Below are 24,406 nucleotides of genomic sequence, written 5' to 3'. Positions count from 1 at the left end.
AAAATTAGGTGCATGGCTAAAGAATCACTGCCGGTCTGTGTTACCATTGGGCAATATATGAAAGCTATCCTATCACAACCGGTTGAAGCTACGAACCTTATCCCTCCCGATTGCAAAGCAGTCGGCAGTGATCGGCCAACAGTGATTGTATACTCTGTGATAGTGGCTTATATATGCTAATATGTCAAGTGTACGCTGTAATATTTGGGATGGTTAGTCATGCATTCAAAGATCACCTCAACGAAGGCCACGGAACAATAATGGAGATCATACCTGGAAGACATGCAAAAAGTCCAAAGTAGAAGAAGCGCAGACAAGAAGACATAAACAAACGGAACTAGACGAGTGCTGCACAGGAGCACCGGATAACTCCTGTGATGCCTCTTTTTACAAGCAACGGAGAAATGAAAAGGGCGGTACACAGAAGTAGGCGAGACAAACACCAACAAAACAATGGTGGTTGCGACCAGGGAGGACCGGAGAAAAGTCTAGGACGATGAAGAAGTCTTTGCAAAAGCTTTTATAGGCACCGGAATAATCTGGCGATGGATAGAGAGGGCGGCGCCAAAGAAAGTTTTAGGTGCACCGGATTTATTCGGTGGTCACCGGGGAAAGGTCCAATGGTCGGCAACGACTAGCTGACATGGCAGTCACCAGAATTCTCCTGGTGGGGTTAGGCTGGTTAGAAAACCGCTTTAGCACTTGCATTAGGCTTAGTAAAAGAGGCTTGCATACCTCTGAAGCTTAGTGCTCGTGCGTGCACCATTATTGTACCCTAGCGGCTTCTAACCTTGCGATATCACAAGAACCACGTTTATGGTGCGGCCACCTCTGGTGTACCGAAGGAAAGAGGCCCATGGTGTTTGAGACGGAAGCTCGATATTGAAGATGGTAGGGAGCAGTCCACGATTGGCCATCTCGAAGACACACTTGCGTGTGGGGATGGCCCGGGGACTGTCCACGGAGTTATCCAACCAAGATCTTGGCCCGTGCGAGGGGCTCCAACGAGTACACTAGGGGAAGCACGAGCTTCTTGATACCTCGAGAATTAAGCACTACTCAGAGGCGGTCATAAGATAGACCCATGCTCCCCATAAGTCAGGAACCGTGGCGCTGTCGCCGATCCTCTGAGACCTGAGCGACAAGTTACCCGCGCCACTAATCTTACATTAGTGGCATGTGTTTAATTTCATGTCACTAATTAAGGCGTCTCCTTTGGCTGTTTTGACATAGTGCCTTAAAAACTACCGTATATTTGGACGGTTAGACTTCTCGTGTGTGTGGACTTTTGTCTTGCAAAATTTGTATTAAATTGAGCTTAAGTAGTAATACATCGTTGGAATTGGATGTGACCACGTATGATATTTCACTTCTGTTACTATATGCATGTAGTGGAACACATAGGTCGTGTGGCTCCATGGCCTACTTGGTCGATTAAGTTAACCTTCGCTGATGTACCAGTTGATAGTATAGTTTAGCTTAGCAATTTGGACGGCTCCATGGAATATTCATCTCCAAATTACGTCCTGAAATCTTGTTTATGTAACGGCATATCATATACATACAATATTGAATAAATTTTATATGATCTCTTCACGTCACTTTAAATATTCAAAAAGAACATGGTGGTATAGCTTGCAGCACAGACACAAAAACAGTAATTGGTTACAACTTCCAATTTATTCAATATTATCGGCTGTAGCATAGCGTAACTGAATAGATACAGGAGTATGCAAAATGCATATAAGCATATCTTCCTATACAATAATGAACTGAGTCTTGATTTACTTAGTAGTGGTTGTTCTCCCAGAACTGAGCTTGAAGCCAATCAATTGTTCCCTTTTGCACCTGGAAGGCCTTGGCCAAGACATCATCTGAGATCGGTGGCTTTGATCCAAAGACTGCGTTCACAATAGTAATAACCCCAGGGTTCTGGCTGCTTAGTGCAGCGATTGCCACAGCCGGCTTGTCATGGACCGGGTTGAATTGGAAGTGTATGAGCCCTTGGGGGAAGACAAACACGTCACCCTTGTTGAGAACCTTGGCGAATAGCTTGTTACCGTTGTCTGTGTTGGAGGTGATAAATCCAACATAAAGTGTACCCTCGAGCACGGTGAGGATCTCTGTGGCACGTGGGTGGGTGTGTGGCGGATTTTCGCCTAATGGTGCGTAGTCAATGCGAGCCAACGAGATGCCCAGGGTGTTGAGTCCAGGCAACTGCATGACATTGATCAAAGTGACATTGGATCCAACCTTGCTTTTCATGGTGTCCCTAGGCTTGTCAAGGTTTGCTGCCTTGAAAAAGTCATCGGCGTTCACTGCCATGGGGTCCTTGCAAACAAATCCATTCACCTTCACTGTATGCATAGACGAGGACAAATAGTTAGATGGAGAACAGGTGATTAGGCCATACCTTGAAATGCTAGTTGTATGTAGATGCTTGTTTTAACAAATGGTTCTTATTTGATTAGTGAATTAGTATAAGAAAACAGCATGACTTAAAGCGAGAGTATGCATACCCGGAGAGTGTATGTCGGCAACACAGAAGTCTTGGAGCGGGCTAGGGTCAGAGGCAGTGGCCTGAGAAATGACCAATGCTACAAAAGCAACGAGGAGGAAGTAGGTGGAGGCAGCCATTTGGTTTTGCACACGCTTTTGTGTTTGTGCTCTCTGAATTCAGCTATGGAGCTTCTTAGCTTGTGGTATTTGTGTCTGTCTTGTTGATGCTTTTGGCATGGGGATGGTGAGGTTATATAGCCTGCCACAGAGCATGTGGCGACGTGTACGTATTAATGGCTTAATAAGTCTTAAGTCGAACCTTTCAGCAGAACTGAAGAAACAGTCTTGGCAGTTGTCTTATATCAACTTCGCACACCTACCTTGCTTTTAATAATTTTTTCACACGCACCATACGGCTAACAAAATCAACGTGCACGGTCTCTTTGCTTGCAGCACAGCATTACGGAAGTGTAGTCTTTGTTTTCTTTTTGTGTTTTTTGGTGTCTGGGTTCAAGCGTACCATCTTTGCTTGTGCTAACATAGGTATAGAAAGAGTCAACTCACAAAAAAATTTACAAATAGTCAACAATGCGAAAGTACATGACCGTCATATAAAATCTTTATTACCTTTTGCACTTCATATAATTATAACTATCCAACAATCTCCATATATTTCGTCATTCCCGACCGGTTGACGAGTCATAGCAGGCGACTAACGTTTCCAATGTTTATTTGGTCACCATTTTTTTTGCTTGTGAGAACTGTGGAATTATATATCTGAAACCAACATCTGTCGTACACGCTTTACTAGATCAAGCACTTGACTGCTTCTTAGTAGCTTTACACTGATACGTGAGGCACAGAAAGAGTCATCGATGCTTGTGCTAACATGCGTATAGAAAGAGTCAACTCCTCGCTAATAAAAGATAGAAAGAGTCAACAGTGGGGAAGCCTCTCTATAACACATGTACAATATCTTTATTTACTTTACACCTTGATCACAACTATTTAATAATTAATCTCCATGTCGTCATTCGTGACCACTAGTTGAGTCATAGTCCCTCGGCCCTAAAATAACTGTCGTTCTCGCTTCCTGAGAAATAACTTTTCACGACTAATTTTATATAAAAAGATATTAATATTTATGATATACAATTAATACCATTAGATAGATCTATAATCTATTTTCATAATAAATTTATTGGGAAATACAAATGTTGCTCGTGTTTTCTACAAATCTAGTCAAACTTATGGCACGCGGAAACCCAAAACGACAATTAATTTGGGACGGAGGTAGTATATAGCAGAAAGAGTCAACTCCTCATGTTTCCAATGTTTACTTGGTCACCATTTTTTCGGGAGTTAACATAAATGAATGAAGAGTGGAATGCTTCCGTACCAAGGCTGGGACAAACTTGGTAAACGCCTAAAGGGTAGCTACCGCACACGCTTTACTTTTGAGTTAATCTGGTGAAGCTTCTATATCTATCGCTACAAGACCAAACCGTCATCTGTCCTTCGTTCTTCACCCGTGAGGTCATCCCATAAGCTAGCCTGCAGCCTGCTATTGCCACAACATTAGCAAAATGTTATTTTTCTATTCTCCAGATCCCAGACTTTTTTATATGACATTGGCCCTTCATTAACGTCTTGCTGCATCGGATAGTGACTTTTTTTTGCATCTGATATGATATTGGCCCTTCATTAACGTTTGAATTTCAAAAAATTTAAAATTTGAATTTTTTAAACGACCTCGGATAGACAAATAGCAAAAACGAAAGTTGTAGATCTCAAAAAAAGCACCGTGACTGTGATCCTGCTTCATCAACCATTTTGAAACAAAAAATTAGGTGCATGGCTAAAGAATCACTGCCGGTCTGTGTTACCACTGGGCAATATATGAAAGCTATCCTATCACAACCGGTTGAAGCTACGAACCTTATCCGTACCGATTGCAAAGCAGTCGGCAGTGATCGGCCAACAGTGATTGTATACTCTGTGATAGTGGCTTATATATGCTAATATGTCAAGTGTACGCTGTAATATTTGGGATGGTTAGTCATGCATTTAAAGATCACCTCAGCGAAGGCCATGGAGCAATAATGGAGATCATACCTGGAAGACATGCAAAAAGTCCAAAGTAGAAGAAGCGCAGACAAGAAGACATAAACAAACGGAACTAGACGAGTGCTGCACAGTAGCACCGGATAACTCCTGTGACGCCTCTTTTTACAAGCAACGGAGAAATGAAAAGGGCGGTACACAGAAGTAGGCAAGACAAACACCAACAAAACATTGGTGGTTGTGACCAGGGAGGACTGGAGAAAAGGCTAGGACGATGAAGAAGTCTTTGCAAAAGCTTTTATAGGCAGCGGAATAATCTGGCGATGGATAGAGAGGGCGGCGCCAAAGAAAGTTTTAGGTGCACCGGATTTATTCGGTGGTCACCAGAATTCTCCTGGTGGGGTTAGGCTAGTTAGAAAACTGTTTTAGCTCTTGCATTAGGCTTAGTAAAAGAGGTTTGCATACCTCTGAAGCTTAGTGCTCGTGCGTGCACCATTATTGTACCCTAGCGGCTTCTAACCTTGCGATATCACAAGAACCACGTTTATGGTGCGGCCACCTCTGGTGTACCGAAGGAAAGAGGCCCATGGTGTTTGAGACGGAAGCTCGATATTGAAGATGGTAGGGAGCAGTCCACGATTGGCCATCTCGAAGACACACTTGCGTGTGGGGATGGCCCGGGGGACTGTCCACGGAGTTATCCAACCAAGATCTTGGCCCGTGCGAGGGGCTCCAACGAGTACACTAGGGGAAGCACGAGCTTCTTGATACCTCGAGAATTAAGCACTACTCAGAGGCGGTCATAAGATAGACCCATGCTCCCCATAAGTCAGGAACCGTGGCGCTGTCGCCGATCCTCTGAGACCTGAGCGACAAGTTACCCGCGCCACTAATCTTACATTAGTGGCATGTGTTTAATTTCATGTCACTAATTAAGGCGTCTCCTTTGGCTGTTTTGACATAGTGCCTTAAAAACTACCGTATATTTGGACGGTTAGACTTCTCGTGTGTGTGGACTTTTGTCTTGCAAAATTTGTATTAAATTGAGCTTAAGTAGTAATACATCGTTGGAATTGGATGTGACCACGTATGATATTTCACTTCTGTTACTATATGCATGTAGTGGAACACATAGGTCGTGTGGCTCCATGGCCTACTTGGTCGATTAAGTTAACCTTCGCTGATGTACCAGTTGATAGTATAGTTTAGCTTAGCAATTTGGACGGCTCCATGGAATATTCATCTCCAAATTACGTCCTGAAATCTTGTTTATGTAACGGCATATCATATACATACAATATTGAATAAATTTTATATGATCTCTTCACGTCACTTTAAATATTCAAAAAGAACATGGTGGTATAGCTTGCAGCACAGACACAAAAACAGTAATTGGTTACAACTTCCAATTTATTCAATATTATCGGCTGTAGCATAGCGTAACTGAATAGATACAGGAGTATGCAAAATGCATATAAGCATATCTTCCTATACAATAATGAACTGAGTCTTGATTTACTTAGTAGTGGTTGTTCTCCCAGAACTGAGCTTGAAGCCAATCAATTGTTCCCTTTTGCACCTGGAAGGCCTTGGCCAAGACATCATCTGAGATCGGTGGCTTTGATCCAAAGACTGCGTTCGCAATAGTAATAACCCCAGGGTTCTGGCTGCTTAGTGCAGCGATTGCCACAGCCGGCTTGTCATGGACCGGGTTGAATTGGAAGTGTATGAGCCCTTGGGGGAAGACAAACACGTCACCCTTGTTGAGAACCTTGGCGAATAGCTTGTTACCGTTGTCTGTGTTGGAGGTGATAAATCCAACATAAAGTGTACCCTCGAGCACGGTGAGGATCTCTGTGGCACGTGGGTGGGTGTGTGGCGGATTTTCGCCTAATGGTGCGTAGTCAATGCGAGCCAACGAGATGCCCAGGGTGTTGAGTCCAGGCAACTGCATGACATTGATCAAAGTGACATTGGATCCAACCTTGCTTTTCATGGTGTCCCTAGGCTTGTCAAGGTTTGCTGCCTTGAAAAAGTCATCGGCGTTCACTGCCATGGGGTCCTTGCAAACAAATCCATTCACCTTCACTGCATGCATAGACGAGGACAAATAGTTAGATGGAGAACAGGTGATTAGGCCATACCTTGAAATGCTAGTTGTATGTAGATGCTTGTTTTAACAAATGGTTCTTATTTGATTAGTGAATTAGTATAAGAAAACAGCATGACTTAAAGCGAGAGTATGCATACCCGGAGAGTGTATGTCGGCAACACAGAAGTCTTGGAGCGGGCTAGGGTCAGAGGCAGTGGCCTGAGAAATGACCAATGCTACAAAAGCAACGAGGAGGAAGTAGGTGGAGGCAGCCATTTGGTTTTGCACACGCTTTTGTGTTTGTGCTCTCTGAATTCAGCTATGGAGCTTCTTAGCTTGTGGTATTTGTGTCTGTCTTGTTGATGCTTTTGGCATGGGGATGGTGAGGTTATATAGCCTGCCACAGAGCATGTGGCGACGTGTACGTATTAATGGCTTAATAAGTCTTAAGTCGAACCTTTCAGCAGAACTGAAGAAACAGTCTTGGCAGTTGTCTTATATCAACTTCGCACACTTACCTTGATTTTAATAATTTTTTCACACGCACCATACGGCTAACAAAATCAACGTGCACGGTCTCTTTGCTTGCAGCACAGCATTACGGAAGTGTAGTCTTTGTTTTCTTTTTGTGTTTTTTGGTGTCTGGGTTCAAGCGTACCATCTTTGCTTGTGCTAACATAGGTATAGAAAGAGTCAACTCACAAAAAAATTTACAAATAGTCAACAATGCGAAAGTACATGACCGTCATATAAAATCTTTATTACCTTTTGCACTTCATATAATTATAACTATCCAACAATCTCCATATATTTCGTCATTCCTGACCGGCCGGTTGACGAGTCATAGCAGGCGACTAACGTTTCCAATGTTTATTTGGTTACCATTTTTTTTGCTTGTGAGAACTGTGGAATTATATATCTGAAACCAACATCTGTCGTACACGCTTTACTAGATCAAGCACTTGACTGCTTAGTAGCTTTACACTAATACGTGAGGCACAGAAAGAGTCATCGATGCTTGTGCTAACATGCGTACAGAAAGAGTCAACTCCTCGCTAATAAAAGATAGAAAGAGTCAACAGTGGGGAAGCCTCTCTATAACACATGTACAATATCTTTATTTACTTTACACCTTGATCACAACTATTTAATAATTAATCTCCATGTCGTCATTCGTGACCACTAGTTGAGTCATAGTCCCTCCGCCCCAAAATAACCGTCGTTCTCGCTTCCTGAGAAATAACTTTCACAACTAATTTTATATAAAAAGATAATAATATTTATGATACACAATTAATACCATTAGATAGATCTATAATCTATTTTCATAATAAATTTATTGGGAAATACAATGTTGCTCGTGTTTTCTACAAATCTAGTCAAACTTATGGCACACGGAAACCCAAATCGACAATTAATTTGGGACGGAGGTAGTATATAGCAGAAAGAGTCAACTCCTCATGTTTCCAATGTTTACTTGGTCACCATTTTTTCGGGAGTTAACATAAATGAATGAATCGAGTGGAATGCTTCCGTACCAAGGCTGGGACAAACTTGGTAAACGCCTAAAGTGTAGCTACCGCACACGCTTTACTTTTGAGTTAATCTGGTGAAGCTTCTATATCTATCGCTACAAGACCAAACCGTCATCTGTCCTTCGTGCTTCACCAGTGAGGTCATCCCATAAGCTAGCCTGCAGCCTGCTATTGCCACAACATTAGCAAAATGTTATTTTTCTATTCTCCAGATCCCAGACTTTTTGATATGACATTGGCCCTTCATTAACGTCTTGCTGCATCGGATAGTGACTTTTTTTGCATCTGATATGATATTGGCCCTTCATTAACGTTTGAATTTCAAAAAATTTAAAATTTGAATTTTTTAAACGACCTCGGATGGACAAATAGGAAAAACAAAAGTTGTAGATCTCAAAAAAAAGCTCCGTGACTGTGATCCTGCTTCATCAACCATGTTGAAACAAAAATTTAGGTGCATGGCTAAAGAATCACGGCCGGTCTGTGTTACCATTGGGCAATATATGAAAGCTATCCTATCACAACCGGTTGAAGCTACGAACCTTATCCTTACTGATTGCAAAGCAGTCGGCAGTGATCGGCCAACAGTGATTGTATACTCTGTGATAGTGGCTTATATATGCTAATATGTCAAGTGTACGCTGTAATATTTGGGATGGTTAGTCATGCATTTAAAGATCACCTCAGCGAAGGCCATGGAGCAATAATGGAGATCATACCTGGAAGACATGCAAAAAGTCCAAAGTAGAAGAAGCGCAGGCAAGAAGACATAAACAAACGGAACTAGACGAGTGCTGCACAGGAGCACCGGATAACTCCTGTGATGTCTCTTTTTACAAGCAACGGAGAAATGAAAAGGGCGGTACACAGAAGTAGGCAAGACAAACACCAACAAACCATTGGTGGTTGCGACCAGGGAGGACTGGAGAAAAGGCTAGGACGATGAAGAAGTCTTTGCAAAAGCTTTTATAGGCACCGGAATAATCTGGCGATGGATAGAGAGGGCGGCGCCAAAGAAAGTTTTAGGTGCACCGGATATATTCGGTGGTCACCGGAGAAAGGTCCAATGGTCGGCAACGACTAGCTGACATGGCAGTCACCAGAATTCTCCTGGTGGGGTTAGGCTAGTTAGAAAACCGCTTTAGCTCTTGCATTAGGCTTAGTAAAAGAGGTTTGCATACCTCTGAAGCTTAGTTCTTGTGCGTGCACCATTATTGTACACTAGGGGCTTGTAACCTTGCGATATGACAAGAACCATGTTTATGGTGCGGCCACCTCTGGTGTACCGAAGGAACGAGGCCCATGGTGTTTGAGCCGGAAGCTCGATATTGAAGATGGTAGGGAGCAGTCCACGATTGGCCATCTCGAAGACACACTTGCGTGTGGGGATGGCCCGGGGACTGTTCCACGGAGTTATCCAACCAAGATCTTGGCCCGTGCGAGTTGCTCCAACGAGTACACTAGGGGAAGCACGAGCTTCTTGATACCTCGAGAATTAAGCACTACTGAGAGGCGTCATAAGATAGACCCATCAGTCCAAAAATTCGGTTAAGTCGGGGTTTCTGCCCCAGGCACTAGAGTTTTGCGCTCTCCTCTTTGTCGAGATAAGGCCCGCAAACCTTGTCGTCTTGGCGCTCAACATATCTAACAAACACCAAGTCAATCAAAAAATTGTCCGGCCATTGGCAAGCCAGCGTTGGTCCACGATAGCCACACTACTACAGAAAACTTTACAGAAGCGGGCAAAAACAGTTTTCCATGGCGGGCAAACTGTCCACCTTAGTGGAAAGGTCTCCATTAGACGGTCCCATTGCCCGCTTGCGTAAATCGTTGTTAACGTAGGCGGCCCTAATGTCCGCCTCTGTAAATCAATCAGGAAAAACAAAAAAAAAAGAAAAACCATGGACAAGCCCGCCAAGCCCATCCATAGACCCGCCATGCCCATCCACACCGCCGAAGCTCGGGCTCCGTCCGTGCGCTGCCGCATGCTCCGTCCACGTGCCACCGCCATCTCCGTCTACGTGACGCCGCGCTCCTCGCCATCTCCATGCCTATCGCCGCTGGATCTGGTGGTGGAGGCCACCGACGGGGGAGAAGGCTGCACGCTGCTGTCGAGATCTGCCTTCTCCCGTCCTCTCCCGCCGTGATCTGCCCTCTCCAGCCTGATCTAGCCTTCGTCTGCTAGGATCTGCCCTCTCCCGCCTGATCTGGCCTCCGGCCACTGGGATCTGGCCTTCGGTGAGAGATAGATAGAGAGAGAGAGAGAGAGAGCTGCACCGTCCTTCACGCCAGCACCGCCTTCTGGAGAGAGCCGCACTGGTCGCCAGGGCACGTGGCCCCCTACTGTAGGGCCCTCGCCATCGCCATTGAGAGAAGTGAGGGAGAGAAGAGCTGCAGGGCTCTCGCCATCGAGAGAAGTGAAGGAGAGAAGAGAGAGATGTGCGAGAGAAGTGACAGAGACAAGAGAGAGACGCGCGAGTGACGGTCGGGTGAGGGAGGGAGTGTGAGCTGACGGGTGAGACGATGGGCTAGCGTTTGTTGTTTATATAGCACGACTAGTTTCCAGGTTGAGATCGGCTTCTAATGGATTTGGCCTCATTAACCGAGCCGGGCCTCTAAAATGGCCTGATTTTTGGAGGCGGACCTCTTAAAAGGCCCGCCTTCATAAATATATTTTGCGAGGCGGACGCCTCCGTAAATAAAATGACCACGTCGTAAATTGATTTTTCAAGACGGACAATTGTAAACGTCTCAGTAAATAAAATGACCGCCTCGGTTAATCGATTTTGTGAGGCGGTTATTTTTTGTGCCTTGTTAAATAAAACGACCGTCTCCATTAATCGTTGGACATTTTACGAGGTAGTTTGTTTTTTTTACCGTCTCGGTTAATAAAAGGGCACCACCTCGCAAAATCATTTGTCTAGTAGTGCCATCCATATCCACAATATTCTTAAAGCAATAATAAACACACAGAGGCTTCCGCTTGATCGCTATCCATGCCTCAATACGATCCCGACTGGTCTGCCATCTCGATGTCAAGATGAAAGCATCACCGGTTCTAATTTCCTCAGGTTTAGACATCGAAAACCCGGGTAAACGCTGTTAGGTTTGATCTCCCACTAGTTAGGCCCAACGGCCTTTTTGGGCCTTGTTCTCGCGCCCTCATCGGGGGCGCCCAACCCTACATGGTTGGTGGGCCCCCGTCGCACAGCGCTATAAAGGAAAGGTGGGGGCCGGGGCTCGCAGTACGAGGTTCACCGCGCCGCCAGTCACCCCACCGACATCCTAACCCTAACCTGATCTTGAGAAGGGGCGCTGCCAGCGACAGGAAGCACCACCGACGCCGGCAACGCCACCCCGACGCACACGTCGCCGCCGAGGACGCCACTGCACCATCTCTCCCTCTCCACCGAACATCGCTGCCGGTGCACAGATGGCGTTCGCCAACGAGACCCCGGCCGATGCTTCGACCACTACGGCCTTCGATGGTTTGCTACATCTCACTCCCCTTCTCTCTGCCTTTCATGTAAATCCCGAACATGTATCCTATTCTATTACTAAGTATCCCGATCTAATGAATATGACTAAAAGAAGAACCCAACAATGGTACCGGAGCTAGGTTTCGAGAAGAAACCGGATCGGGAAAAGAAAATAGAAACAAGAACCCTAGACCTAAATCCTTTCGGATAAGAGAAAACCCTAGACCCAAATCCGAAAGAGGGAAAAAAGGGGAAGAAGAAAGAAAGAAGGGTCGAAACCCTAACCCTAACCCTAGTTTCCCATTCGGATGAACGAAAAAGAAAAGAAATCCAAAAATACAGAAAACTGAATCGGCAAAAATCGAACCCTAACCCTAATTTTTTCCCCATCCCCACCATGGGTTAATCCCAGAAGAGAAAGGACGGGGAAGAAGGTAAAAAGGGGGCGGACTCACCGTCGCCGGCGCGGGAGAAGAAGAGCCGATTCGGCTCGCTGCTCGCTGGGCTCGGCCAAGGGGCGCCGTGGCCAGGCCGCTCGACGGCGGCGTGCTCACCCATTGGGGAGCACGCGCGCCGGCGAGGGGGCCGGCGACGGCGCCATGGAGCGCCCGCTCGCTCGTCGTCGCTCGCTCTCGGTTGCGGTTGCGCTGTGCTGAAGAAGAAGAGAGAGAGAGCAGGCGCGAATGCGCTAGGGTTTCAGGCACCCGCGCGGCGTCGGGGTTTTTATCCGAGCGAAACGAACGCGCGATCGTCCGATCAGAACCAACGGCGCAGATCAAATCGTGCCGTCGCCGGCCCAGGCGGGCGTGAGCGTGCGCGGCACTTTGCCGGCCCAGGCCCAGGTTGCGGCCTGGGTGCGGCCTGTGCGTGCGAGGACAGCTGGGCCGAGTCGGTTTTTGCCATCTTGGGCCGCGCTGGGCTGAAATGAAAGGAAAATTTTGTTATTATTTTCCAGGAGCAATTTAATGCATATTTTTTTGATGAATTTGAATGATTTTGATACAATTTTTCTGTGCAAATTTTATCCAATGATATTTTGCTCAGAAAACAGTGAATTTTTTAGTGCTTCTGGAAAATAATAATATGAAAAGATTATTAAAGTTTCCGCTGTGCATGATAATTTTCGTTCTCTTTTGATTAAATTTGAACCAACGGGATAATTTAATTTTAAGAGAAATGAATTTCTGATAATTTTGATGAGATTATGATGTTGTTATTTTCTGACCAACGTTGTTAATAATAATATTATAATTTTGATCCATGAGAAATTATGCATTAATTTTACTTCTGCCCAACGGTGATGTAAATGTTTGCATGGATGAATTATAAGTTTTAATTTGACCAACGTTGAGTTAAAGCATGAAATTTTATGCATAAATGTTTCTTACTTACTCTGGTGTGATTTCAGGAGGCAAATGCATTGTGAACATTGCCAACATCCCGACACTCAATGGGACCAATCACCATGTGTGGCGGGAGAAGTATGAATTAGAACTTGTGTTGGGAGCGGTCGATTTTGCCATCACCCCACCGTGTCCTACTGAGCCAGAGGACCCGGTGAGAGGTGAAAATGAATCTGACGCTGATTTCGCTGCTCGAAAGCGTGATCATGCTGAAATAAGAATGAAATATGACCTTGAACATAGGCAATGGACTCCCTCCAACCGCAAGTGCCTGTTGGTAGCTAAAGCCACCATAGAAGAACAGATAAGGGGCTCAATCCCTGAATGTGCTACTGCTAAAGAATATCTTGAGAAAATCAAAAGTCAGTTTACTGGGTCTACCAAGGCCACAGCAAGTTCACTGATTAAGAAGCTTATGAATGAGAAATTCACTGGTGGTAGCATAAGAGAGCACATTTTGAAGATGAATACTACGGCATCTAAGCTAAAAGAAATGAATTTGAAGGAGGAGGATTTCCTGATTCATTTGATTTTTGCTTCTTTGCCAAAAGAATATGACACCTTTATTGTGAACTACAATATGTAGCCTGAAAGATGGGGCATAGAAAGACTCATCTCAATGTGTGCTCAAGAAGAGGAGAGGATAAAGTCCTCACAAGGTGAATCCGCTCATTTTGTGAAGGATAACAAAAGAAAGAACTTTAATGGCAAGAATTCTAAACCACAAGGGAAACCTAAGTGGGATAAGGCCTCTTCCTCCAATTCACAGGGAAAGAAACCCCAGGATTCTGAGAATCTGCAGTATGGTGGAGCTGAAAAGGATCAGTGCAAGCACTGCTTCAAGAAGGGACACTACAAGAGGGATTGTCCAGACTTCCTGAAATCTCTGCTAAAGAAAGGTGATGAATTTATTACATTTGTAGATGAATCCCTGTATTTATGTTATGATAAATCCACTTGGTGGGTTGATTCAGGTGCAACTACTCATGTTGCAAATTCCTTACAGGGGTTAAGTGGGACGAGAACTTTGCAAAGAGGAGAAAGAACGATTAAAGTTGCAAATGGAGTGCAAGCTAATGTTGAAGCCATTGGAGTTTTTTCTTTAGAATTGAATAATGGTTTTGTACTTAGACTTAAAGAAGTACTTTATGTTCCCTCTTTGCGTAGAAATTTGATAAGTGTTTCGAAACTTGATGATGATGGAATTGATTGCCATTTTGGTGATGGCAAGTGTAAGATACTGGTAAATAATTAATGTGTTGGTCTTGCCTTCCGACAAGACAAGCTTTATTTATTATCTCTTACTGAGAATGCGAACAATATATGCGATGAGAATGTGAATGATTCCCCATCTGCGGATGTAACTAAGAAGCGGAAGAGAATTGATATTGTCTCTTCGAAATTATGGCATTGTCGCTTGGGCCATATTTCGAGGGGGAGAATGGAACGATTGGTTAAGGAATCAATTCTCCCGCACTTAGAATTTTCAGATTTAGAACAATGTATTGATTGCATCAAAGGAAAGTATGTCAAGAAAATTAAGAAAGATGCCAAACGAAGCACAGGAATTTTAGAAATAATCCACACAGACATATGTGGTCCTTTTCCTGTGAAAAGTGTGGATGGTTATGACTCGTTTATAACATTCATAGACGACTACTCTCGTTATGGCAATATTTATCCGATTAAAGAAAGATCGGAAACATTGGATAAATTCAAAATATTTAAAGCTGAAGTTGAAAATCAGCACAATAAGAAAATCAAGATAGTACGATCAGACCGAGGTGGAGAGTACTATGGGCGACATACCCCATATGGCCAAATTCCTGGACCATTTGCAAGGTTCCTATAGGAAAATGGCATAGTTGCTCAGTACTCCACACCGGGGGAGCCTCAGCAGAATGGAGTGGCTGAAAGACGTAACCGTACCTTAATGGATATGGTAAGAAGCATGATGAGTTACTCCACATTACCGATTAGTTTATGGATGGAGGCACTGAAAACCGCCATTCACATACTTAATCGAGTACCAAGTAAATCGGTGCCTAAAACACCGTATGAATTATGGATAGGAAGGGAACCCTCACTTAACCATTTGCGTGTGTGGGGCTGTCCAGCTGAGGCAAAAGTATTTAACCCAAACATAGGAAAGTTAGACTCCAAGATAGTCAGCTGCCATTTTATTGGCTATCCAGAAAGATCGAAAGGATATCGCTTCTATTGTCCTGACAGACATACGAAGATTGTAGAAACAAGACACGCTGTGTTCTTGGAGGATAACATGATCAGGGGGAGCATGGTAGCACGAGAAATCAGCCTATAGGAGAAGCGAGTACATGTACCTACTCCGATGGTTGAAGAACCATTCTTTACGCTACCTGCTGCTATTGCACCGACAGTGCAGGACACTGTAGTGCCAACACCTGTTGCAAGTTCTCCCGTGGCGACAATGAATGAACATGAAGAACCTGTCCTTGAGGAACCTATCCTTGAGGAACCTATAGAACCAAATGTTGCACATGAGGAAGAACAACAACAGCCCAATGTGGAATAAGTGCCGGAGGCACCTAGAAGGTCTCAAAGAATAAGAAGATCAGCTATTACTGATGACTATGAAGTTTATGAAAAGAAGAATGTCAGATGGGGGATGATCCCACCTCATTTGAAGAAGCCATGAGAAGCGACCACTCATCAAAGTGGCTTAAGGCTATGGAAGATGAATTAAAATCAATGAGTACCAATAAAGTTTGGGACTTAGAAAATATTCCTAAAGGAGCCAAAACAGTAGGCTGTAAATGGGTCTACAAAACGAAATATGACTCCCAAGGGAATATAGAAAGATTTAAAGCGCGACTTGTGGCGAAAGGCTTCACACAAAGAGAAGGGATTGATTACAATGAGACGTTTTCTCCAGTCTCATGTAAAGATTCCTTCAGAATTATAATGGCACTTGTAGCCCACTATATATGATTTGGAGTTACATCAAATGGATGTAAAGACGGCTTTCCTAAACGGGGATTTGGAAGAAAATGTTTATATGGCACAACCGAAAGGTTTTGTCGTAAAAGGAAAGGAAAATATGGGATGCCGCTTGAAGAAATCAATCTACGGATTGAAGCAAGCTTCAAGACAGTGGTATTTGAAGTTTGATAGAACGATAAAAGGTTTTGGGTTTGAAGAAAATGTTGAGGACAATTGCGTTTATGCAAAGTTCAAGAATGGAAAGTACATATTCCTAATTTTGTATGTGGATGATATCTTGCTTGCTAGTAGTGATATCAATCTACTAATGGAAACGAAGAAATTCTTGTCCTCAAACTTTGATATGAAAGATCTCGGTGAGGCCTCGTTCGTTTTGGGAATAGAGATTCACCGAGACAGGAGAAAAGGGGTTCTAGGATTATCGCAAAAGGCATACATAGAAAAGGTCCTGAAGAAATTTAGTATGCATGTGTGCAGTCCTTCACCTGCTCCTATAGTCAAGGGCGATAGGTTTGGGGAACATCAGTGTCCCAAGAACCAATATGAAATTGACCGAATGAAAGCGGTACCGTATGCTTCAGCCGTTGGAAGTTTACAATATGCTCAAGTGTGTACACGCCCTGACTTAGCTTTTGTTACCGGGTTACTTGGCAGATATCAAAAGAATCCAGGAATTGAACATTGGAAATTAGTGAAGAAAGTCCTGCGTTATTTGCAGGGTACGAAAGGCCTCATGCTTACGTATAGAAGATCTGATTCCCTGCAGATAGAGGGGTATTCAGATTCTGATTATGCGGGAGATGAAAGAAAATCCACGTCACGATATGTATTTACTCTCGCAGGAGGGGCTATATCGTGGAAAAGCTCCAAACAAACCGTAACTACATCCTCGACGATGTATGCCGAGTTTGTAGCATGCTATGAGGCAACGGGGCAGGTGAATTGGCTGAAGAAATTCATACCCGGATTGAAAGTGATTGATGATATAAATGAACCACTGAGATTGTATTGTGATAACAATCCAGCGGTACAGTACGCTCACAACAATAGGTCAAGTGGTGCTGCCAAACACATTGACATAAAGTATTATGTTGTGAGAGATAAAGTTCGGGATCATATAATAAATCTTGAGCATATAAGTACAGAGAAAATGCTCGCGGATCCGCTCACAAAGGGCTTACCACCCAACGTGTTCAGAGAACACGTAGCCGGCATGGGTTTAAGGGAAAGCCTATGATTCCCAAACATACGAAGGGCCCAAAGAAAGTTTACATTTCAAAACGGAGAAGTGTATTGTGGCTATTAGTCTAACGACACTAATTGCTGTGACGATGGGACAGTTCTATGCACTAATCTGTGATGAAATAGGATGGAAGCAAGAAAAATATGAATTGAAAGTTTTGAGTATGAAATTAAAGAACGAAGAATAGATGAGAGATCAAGGGGGAGAATGTTAGGTTTGATCTCCCACCAGTTAGGCCCAACGGCCTTTTTGGGCCTTGTTCTCGCGCCCTGATCGGGGGCGGCCAACCCTACATGGTTGGTGGGCCCCCGTCGCACAGCGTTATAAAGGAAAGGTGGGGGCCGGGGCTCGCAGTACAAGGTTCATCGCGCCGCCAGTCACCCCACCGACATCCTAACCCTAACCCGATCTTGAGAAGGGGCGCTGCCAGCGACGGGAAGCACCACTGACGCCGGCAACGCCACCCCGACGCACACGCCGCCGTCGAGGACGCCACTGCACCGTCTCTCCCTCTCCACCGAACATCGCTGCCGGCGCACAGATGGCGTCCGCCAACGAGACCCCGGCCGATGCTTCGACCACTACGGCCTTCGATGGTTTGCTACATCTCACTCCCCTTCTCTCTGCCTCTCATGTAAATCCCAAACATGTATCCTATTCTATTACTAAGTATCCCGATCTAATGAATATGACTAAAAGAAGAACCCAACAAACGCAAGCCAATCAATTTTATCATCTGGGAAACCTTGTGTGAAGCCTGAGTGCGCTTGTTCACCTGGGCACTTTCAACGTCGGAATATGTTGACACTCGGTGATAAAACCAGCAATTTGTCCAAAAGGGCCACTTATTCGGATAAGTAGGGACAATGCTCATAGTGCCCTGAGTTTTCTTGGGCACGAAATTGTAAGCACCAAATACGGATCGGAGTACAGTTCTTCGCCAGTATCCGGGTCCCTAGCCTTGTTCCGATGCAGTTGAGTCTCGTAAAAATGAATAAAAGTATCCGCCAGCAGTTCACAGCCAAGCATTTTCATAGCCATAGCAAAAACTCCAAGCCAAGCGAAAGCGTTGGGTGTCAGCTGATGCGTCTGAATTTCAATCCGCTCTAACACTTCGCCAACGAAGGGAAAATTGCAGACCAGCAACAAAGAAATCTCTACACAACGGCTTCGTACAGTTTCGGTTGAGGAACTTCTTCATCCCCAGAGCCCGAAAGTCTGACAAAAACTCCAGGTTCAGATACCCCAGGTTTACATATTCCTGTATCTGCACGTTCATCACGCAAGATCGACCCAGGCGAAAAGTGCATCTCATCCCGGCTGGAGCCGGCGCGGTGTATACCGACCCAGTAACGGACACTTCGTCGGATGCCTTCACTCCTCAGAAGAAGAGACGAACCACGATCGCCCTCAGCGGCTCCCAACCCCTGAGCGGCCTGCTCACTGCGTCTTTTAGAGCCGAAATCACTTTCGCCGGATGTACCAGTAGCCGAAGAGGATTCTACCGCCGAAGTCATCTAAACACGCGGCGAAATGACAAATGCAACAAAAAAAAGGACAAGCAGGAAATTAAAACCAAAAACAAAATAAGGCGAAAAACCTTAACTTCAAATGAACGAGCTGACAGCGTCACGAAGCAAAGGCTCAAGGCGAGATGCGAAACGCAGCTGGCAAAGGCAGAAAGAAACCGCAGCGAGCGCGCAAATGGCCAAGGGGTAAGCGTAACCACCTCAAGCGCGGCCACGAGCCCCCATAAGGCGCACAAAACGAGAAGGCCGAACCGTGACCACCCAACCGACGTGTCGGTTCACGCGCAAAAAAAAATCAAATCAATAATTTTCAATTCAATAATTACATATAATTAATTCGTTAACTCAAGTTAAAATTAAAATCTTATATCTCAACAAATTATCATAGTTTATTAACAACAGGAACGTCCAGTCGCAGACCCTTCCGCATCTTGGGGAGACAGCATCGGGGAAGCAACAAGGAGCATATTGAAACGACGATACCGACCTTTGGCCCAACGCTGAAGCGGCGCTATCGAGGGGATACTGTTGGGGGATAACCTACCCTTTGGGCATCCCAGTTTTCCCTCCGCCATTCACTACTACAGAATTTAACTGTAGGGACGGCTCTAGAGGCTCTGTAGGGGCGGCTGCGCCAGCCGCCCTTCCCAAGGTGTTCCTACAGAGGGTGCCTCTGTAGGGGCGGTTTCCTGACCGCCCCTGCAATGCCCTCTGTAGGGGCGGCTGGTGTTTTCAGCCGCCCCTACAGTGCCCTCTGTAGGGGCGGCTGGTGTTTTCAGCCGCCCCTACAGTGCCCTCTGTAGGGGTGGCTGGTAATATCAGCCGCCCCTGTAGTGGACTTCTGTAAGGGCGGCTGTATCATCAGCCGCCCCTGCTGTGTGTATTTGTAAGGACGGTTCAATCAAGAACTGCCCCTACAGTGGATTTTCCAGCAAAAAAAATAAATAATTCAAATTCAAATCTGACCGCATATATATATAATTCAAATTCGAATCTGACCGCCACAAATACACATATATACATCCACAAACACAAGACCATTATTTAGAACATCATCACAAGTCATAATTATGCACTGTAAAGTCCATCATTACAACATAGTCTATTATGAAGTCCATCATTATAACATAGTCCATTAAGAAATCCACAAGTTCATATGCAAAACAAAGTCCAAACTGTTCCAAAGTCTGATCCAAACCATACCACAAGTCCACATTGTCATCAACGTCCTAAGGCTAGCCTACCAGTTTCAGTTGTCCCATCTCATGGCAACAGAAGTTGAAATGATTGCGGATTACCACAAAGTAGTGATTTGACTAGCAGAAATTAGAGTCTGTACATTGTACAGTAGCAGAAAAATTGTACACTATGGCTTCAAAAAACACATTACAACCATGTAGCCAGTTATCGGTATGTGCGTACCTTGCAACAGACCACATTGGATTCCAAGATTCAGGATGAACTGCGAAGCATTGTAATAACGAGCATTATTTCAGAGGTAATAACAAAAGGTATGATCCGCAAACAAGTTCAGAACTTACAGTCACTCATTGACATGCATATTCTTTTGTGTGGCGCAAACCTGCCGCTAGGGGTTGTCATGCTGAACAATTAAATAAATTAGAAACAGAAACAAAGAATTAGCATTTTAATCTACATCTGATAAAAATCTTCTAGTTACAGTTTTCAATCTTTACACTTTAATAAGAAGCAACATGCCATTAAAACACAAACATTTATCATGTATTAACAACATTAAAGGTTTCCGCACCAGATACTTGGAGGTTTAAAAGGATAATCCGGTGGGAATTTGAGCTTCCCATAGTAATATCCACCTACAGGTGGGAAATCAAAACATGAAAAACATTGTTAGAGATTATAAGCAACAAAACAAAAATTGGATGTAGTAGATAATGCGGTATAGTATGTATGATCTTTACCTTCAATGGGTGTGCCTTTACTTCCTTCAAGTACATAGTCTGGCATTAAAAGAAGAAAAACACAAGTCAGTACCAAACATGCAAATATAGCACTGAAAGAAAGCAAGAAAATTGGTATTGCATTAAGATAAGCATGACAAATACAGAGCCTTCTAGATACAATCTAAAGAATAAAACGGATTGTAACTATAAACCAAAGCTTCAAATGAGTAAGGACACTTCAGCATCGAGGCATACATGAGGCAAAAAATACAGGGCCAGAGGTATTCTGTTGCCACTGATAAATGCATCACTTATTAAAATCGCAACCATCAAATTCAGAGAAGGTGTAATACCTAAGAAGTACAAACTTCTAACCTTTCCATAGACACCTATAGCAATCACATACAACAACAGCAACAACAACAACAACAAAGCCTAGTCCCAGAGCCATGCACCATAAGCAGAACAAGCACAATCTCTCACATGACTAGATAAGGCAATAGTGCGACTAAACCAGATATCCAAATGATTGTTGAACAAATATCTAACGAATGCATCAAATGTACATTGCACCACAAGCATGCCATGCAAACACCTTGATGAACTATTGTCTATTTTCAGATAGAAAGATTGAAACAAAACAACAATCAATTACACAATTGTTCCCTATTTTCAGAATTCTTGGCACTGAACTTTCTATATGCACAATGATTGACCCTCACAACATGCAGTAGAATTTGAATCTTGATAATGTGTAGTACTGCCAGGAGCTAGTCTATATGAGTGAACAGTATACTCAGTTCACCTCGCTATACAGAACTAAGGCTCACATCCGATAAATTGAACTTTAAACAATAAATTGCTAGGCAGCACGCACTGCTCAGGAACCGTAAGCAGTGAGCTGATGAGCTGAGCACATCACGCAATGCATGGAGCAACCACACATATATAGAAACTTCGAAAAAACCAACATGAACGTAACGCTTTACGCGTTACGCCTAAACCATTATGCCTACACCATCGCTTCCGACAAAATTGAGCACAATCAACCAATCACACCCAGTTCACTGCAAACATTAGCCAACCAAAAGGCGACGAATCGAATCTACAAGTAGCAGGGTCAGCGGAGGAGGCTACTCACGCCACTCCAATATGTCGTTGGGCAGCGGACGAGCCACGATCTGCGGCGGCGGCTCCTGCAATCCAGCCAAACCAAAACCAACCGTTAGAAATCGAGCCACGACGAAGCCGAATCAAAGCAACGCGCACCAATCGACCCCAATCCAACCGAAGCTCACCTTGCAGAGCGTGTGGTCCTCCTTCTGGAGCCGCTTGAGGCAGCCCTTCTCCGCCATGGCAAAACCCTACCACCGCCTACACGGCGACCGCACCCGCCGAAACCCTAAAGCAACCCCCTCGCCCGCCCGAACGCACAGAAGCGATTAGAGAGGGCGCCTGCGCGGCGGCGCTGAAGGGGCTAGGGTTAGGTCTCGCTCACGGAAGCTGATGTTGAGGACGAGGAGCGAGAAGGCCGTGCAAGGATGTCCGGCGGACCCGACCTCCCGAAGTGCGACATCGCGGGTCCTCCTGCGGCGCTGCCTCCGACGACGGCGAGGCCTAGGGTTTATCGCTCCCCCGCGGGGGAGAGGGACAGCAGCGGAGTCGGGTGAATGCAAGTGGGAGTAGGTGGGCTCAGCAAGAGGGAGAGCTTCTTTATCCGCTAGCTGCTAGCCAGTCGCGCGAGAAGGCCGCCGAGGCCTGCTGCCTTTTGAGGCCCAGCCGTGGAAATCACCTGGACGGCAGAACGCGATGGAAGGCCCCGTGTCCTCCGCCTTTGCGGACCAGCGAGGCAGCGACAACGACTTGCGAAATTTTGCCGCGCAAGGAGTGGGCACGGTCGCACGTATTTTTTTTTAAAAAGACACTCAAAACAGTTTATATCTCATCGTATTTTTATCAAGGATAATAAAAGATCTCAAATGAAAATTTGATAAACATCAAAGTTGTTCAACTCATCAAGATCTACAACTTTTATTTTGGTTATTTTGTCATTTGACTAAATTTGAACCTTTCAAATTTGAAATTTTAAAAAATGACATGTTCGAACCAAAATTTGAGAACCAAAATGATTTCAACATAAAAAGTGATGAATACCAAAGTTGTTCAACTCATTAATATCTACAACTTTTATTTTAGTCATCTTGTCATTTGACAAAATTTGAACCTTTCAAATTTGAAATTTTGAAAAAATGACAAGTTCGAACCAAAATTTGAGACACAAATTGATTTCAACATAAAAAGTGATGAATACCAAAGTTGTTCAACTCACGAATATCTACAACTTTTATTCTGGTCATTTCTTCATTTGATAAATTATTAGCACACATTGTTCACTAATCTTACATATGTCTCATATAGTTTATAAAACCTTATGAGAGATGCGTCACATTTGTGAACAATGTCATTACCACTTTATCATATGAAGAAATGACCAATACAAAAGTTGTAGATCTTGATGTGTTATTCAACTTTGGTATTTATCACTTTTTCAGCTGAAATCATTTGGGGTACCAAAATCTTGTCTGAAGTTGCATTTTTTTGAAATTCAAAATTTAAATTGCTCAAACTTTTCATATGTATATATTGACAAAACCAACAAAATAAATTGATAGAGAATGATTTTAGAAAATTGTAGGAAAAAAAATCATCAGATTTGGAGTTAGTATGAGGAAGAAAAACTAGTTACAAAGTTAACCCACAGATTAAAAAGAGAAATCACACTGTTCACTATGATCATGTAAGGATCATCTAGAACAGTGTGATTTCTCTTTTTAATCTGTGGATAAACTTTGTAACTAGTTGTTCTCCCTCATACTAACTCCAAATGTGATGGTTTTTTTTTCCTAAAAAATTCTAAAATCATGCTTCAGCATTTAAGTTTGATCAAACTTGGATGTGACAATGTTTTACACATTTTAAAATTTGAAATTTGAAATTTAACAAGTTCAAACCAAATTTTTAAACCCTAAATAATTTTAGATGTAAAAATGATGAATACAAAAGTTGTTCAACTCATCAAGATCTAGAACTTTTATTTTGGTTATCTTGTCATTTGACTAAATTTGAATATTTCAAATTTGAAATTTTAAAAAAAGACAAGTTCGAATCAAATTTGAGACCCAAAATGATTTCAACATATAAAGTGATGAATACCATAGTTGTTCAACTCATTAATATCTACAACTTTTATTTTAGTCATCTTGTCATTTGATAAAATTTGAACCTTTCAAATTTGAAATTTTAAAAAACGACAAGTTCGAACCAAAATTTGAGACCCAAATTGATTTCAACATAAAAAGTGATGAATACCAAAGTTGTTCAACTCATGAATATCTACAACTTTTATTTTGGTCATTTTTTCATTTGATAAATTCTTAGCACACATTGTTCACTAATCTTACACATGTCTCATATAGTTTATAAAACCTTACGAGAGATGTGTCACGCTTGTGAACAATATTATTACCACTTTGTTATATGAAGAAATGACCAATACAAAAGTTGTAGATCTTGATGAGTTATTCAACTTTGGTATTTATCACTTTTTCAGCTGAAATCATTTGGGGTACCAAAATCTTGTCTGAATTTGCATTTTTTT

At 43.6% G+C, this 24,406-nt stretch overlaps 3 protein-coding genes across 3 annotated transcripts; all 3 read right to left on the bottom strand.

Moving 5' to 3' along the window:
• Positions 1-1,661: 1,661 nt before the first annotated feature.
• Positions 1,662-2,705, bottom strand: LOC136472027 (germin-like protein 12-2). The gene is made up of 2 exons (XM_066469770.1): positions 2,520-2,705; positions 1,662-2,357 (listed from the first exon to the last, which is right to left on the bottom strand). The coding sequence occupies exons 1-2, from the start codon at positions 2,635-2,637 to the stop codon at positions 1,789-1,791; spliced, it is 687 nt and encodes a 228-aa protein (XP_066325867.1). The 5' UTR covers positions 2,638-2,705; the 3' UTR covers positions 1,662-1,788.
• A 3,250-nt stretch (positions 2,706-5,955) lies between these two features.
• Positions 5,956-6,999, bottom strand: LOC136472026 (germin-like protein 12-2). Its single transcript, XM_066469769.1, has 2 exons — positions 6,814-6,999; positions 5,956-6,651 (listed from the first exon to the last, which is right to left on the bottom strand). Exons 1-2 carry the CDS (start codon positions 6,929-6,931, stop codon positions 6,083-6,085), a joined length of 687 nt encoding a protein of 228 aa, XP_066325866.1. The 5' UTR covers positions 6,932-6,999; the 3' UTR covers positions 5,956-6,082.
• A 12,436-nt stretch (positions 7,000-19,435) lies between these two features.
• Positions 19,436-22,196, bottom strand: LOC136472025 (probable ubiquitin-conjugating enzyme E2 33). Its single transcript, XM_066469768.1, has 6 exons — positions 22,047-22,196; positions 21,890-21,944; positions 20,767-20,805; positions 20,598-20,661; positions 20,368-20,429; positions 19,436-20,288 (listed from the first exon to the last, which is right to left on the bottom strand). Exons 1-6 carry the CDS (start codon positions 22,101-22,103, stop codon positions 20,143-20,145), a joined length of 423 nt encoding a protein of 140 aa, XP_066325865.1. The 5' UTR covers positions 22,104-22,196; the 3' UTR covers positions 19,436-20,142.
• Positions 22,197-24,406: the final 2,210 nt, after the last annotated feature.

Source organism: Miscanthus floridulus, chromosome 8, assembly GCF_019320115.1.
Source record: "Miscanthus floridulus cultivar M001 chromosome 8, ASM1932011v1, whole genome shotgun sequence".
Taxonomy (NCBI): domain Eukaryota; kingdom Viridiplantae; phylum Streptophyta; class Magnoliopsida; order Poales; family Poaceae; genus Miscanthus; species Miscanthus floridulus.
This window is presented reverse-complemented; position numbering and strand designations above follow the sequence as displayed.

Coding starts and splice junctions, on each gene's coding strand:
- LOC136472027 (XM_066469770.1), bottom strand. CDS start 2,637: ATGGCTGCCTCCACCTACTTCCTCCTCGTTGCTTTTGTAGCATTGGTC. Junction 2,358..2,519: donor TGCCGACATACACTCTCCGG/GTATGCATACTC, acceptor CTATGCATACAG/TGAAGGTGAATGGATTTGTT.
- LOC136472026 (XM_066469769.1), bottom strand. CDS start 6,931: ATGGCTGCCTCCACCTACTTCCTCCTCGTTGCTTTTGTAGCATTGGTC. Junction 6,652..6,813: donor TGCCGACATACACTCTCCGG/GTATGCATACTC, acceptor CTATGCATGCAG/TGAAGGTGAATGGATTTGTT.
- LOC136472025 (XM_066469768.1), bottom strand. CDS start 22,103: ATGGCGGAGAAGGGCTGCCTCAAGCGGCTCCAGAAGGAGGACCACACG. Junction 20,806..21,889: donor CAACGACATATTGGAGTGGC/GTGAGTAGCCTC, acceptor TTTTAATGCCAG/ACTATGTACTTGAAGGAAGT. Junction 20,289..20,367: donor ATGCATGTCAATGAGTGACT/GTAAGTTCTGAA, acceptor AATGCTTCGCAG/TTCATCCTGAATCTTGGAAT.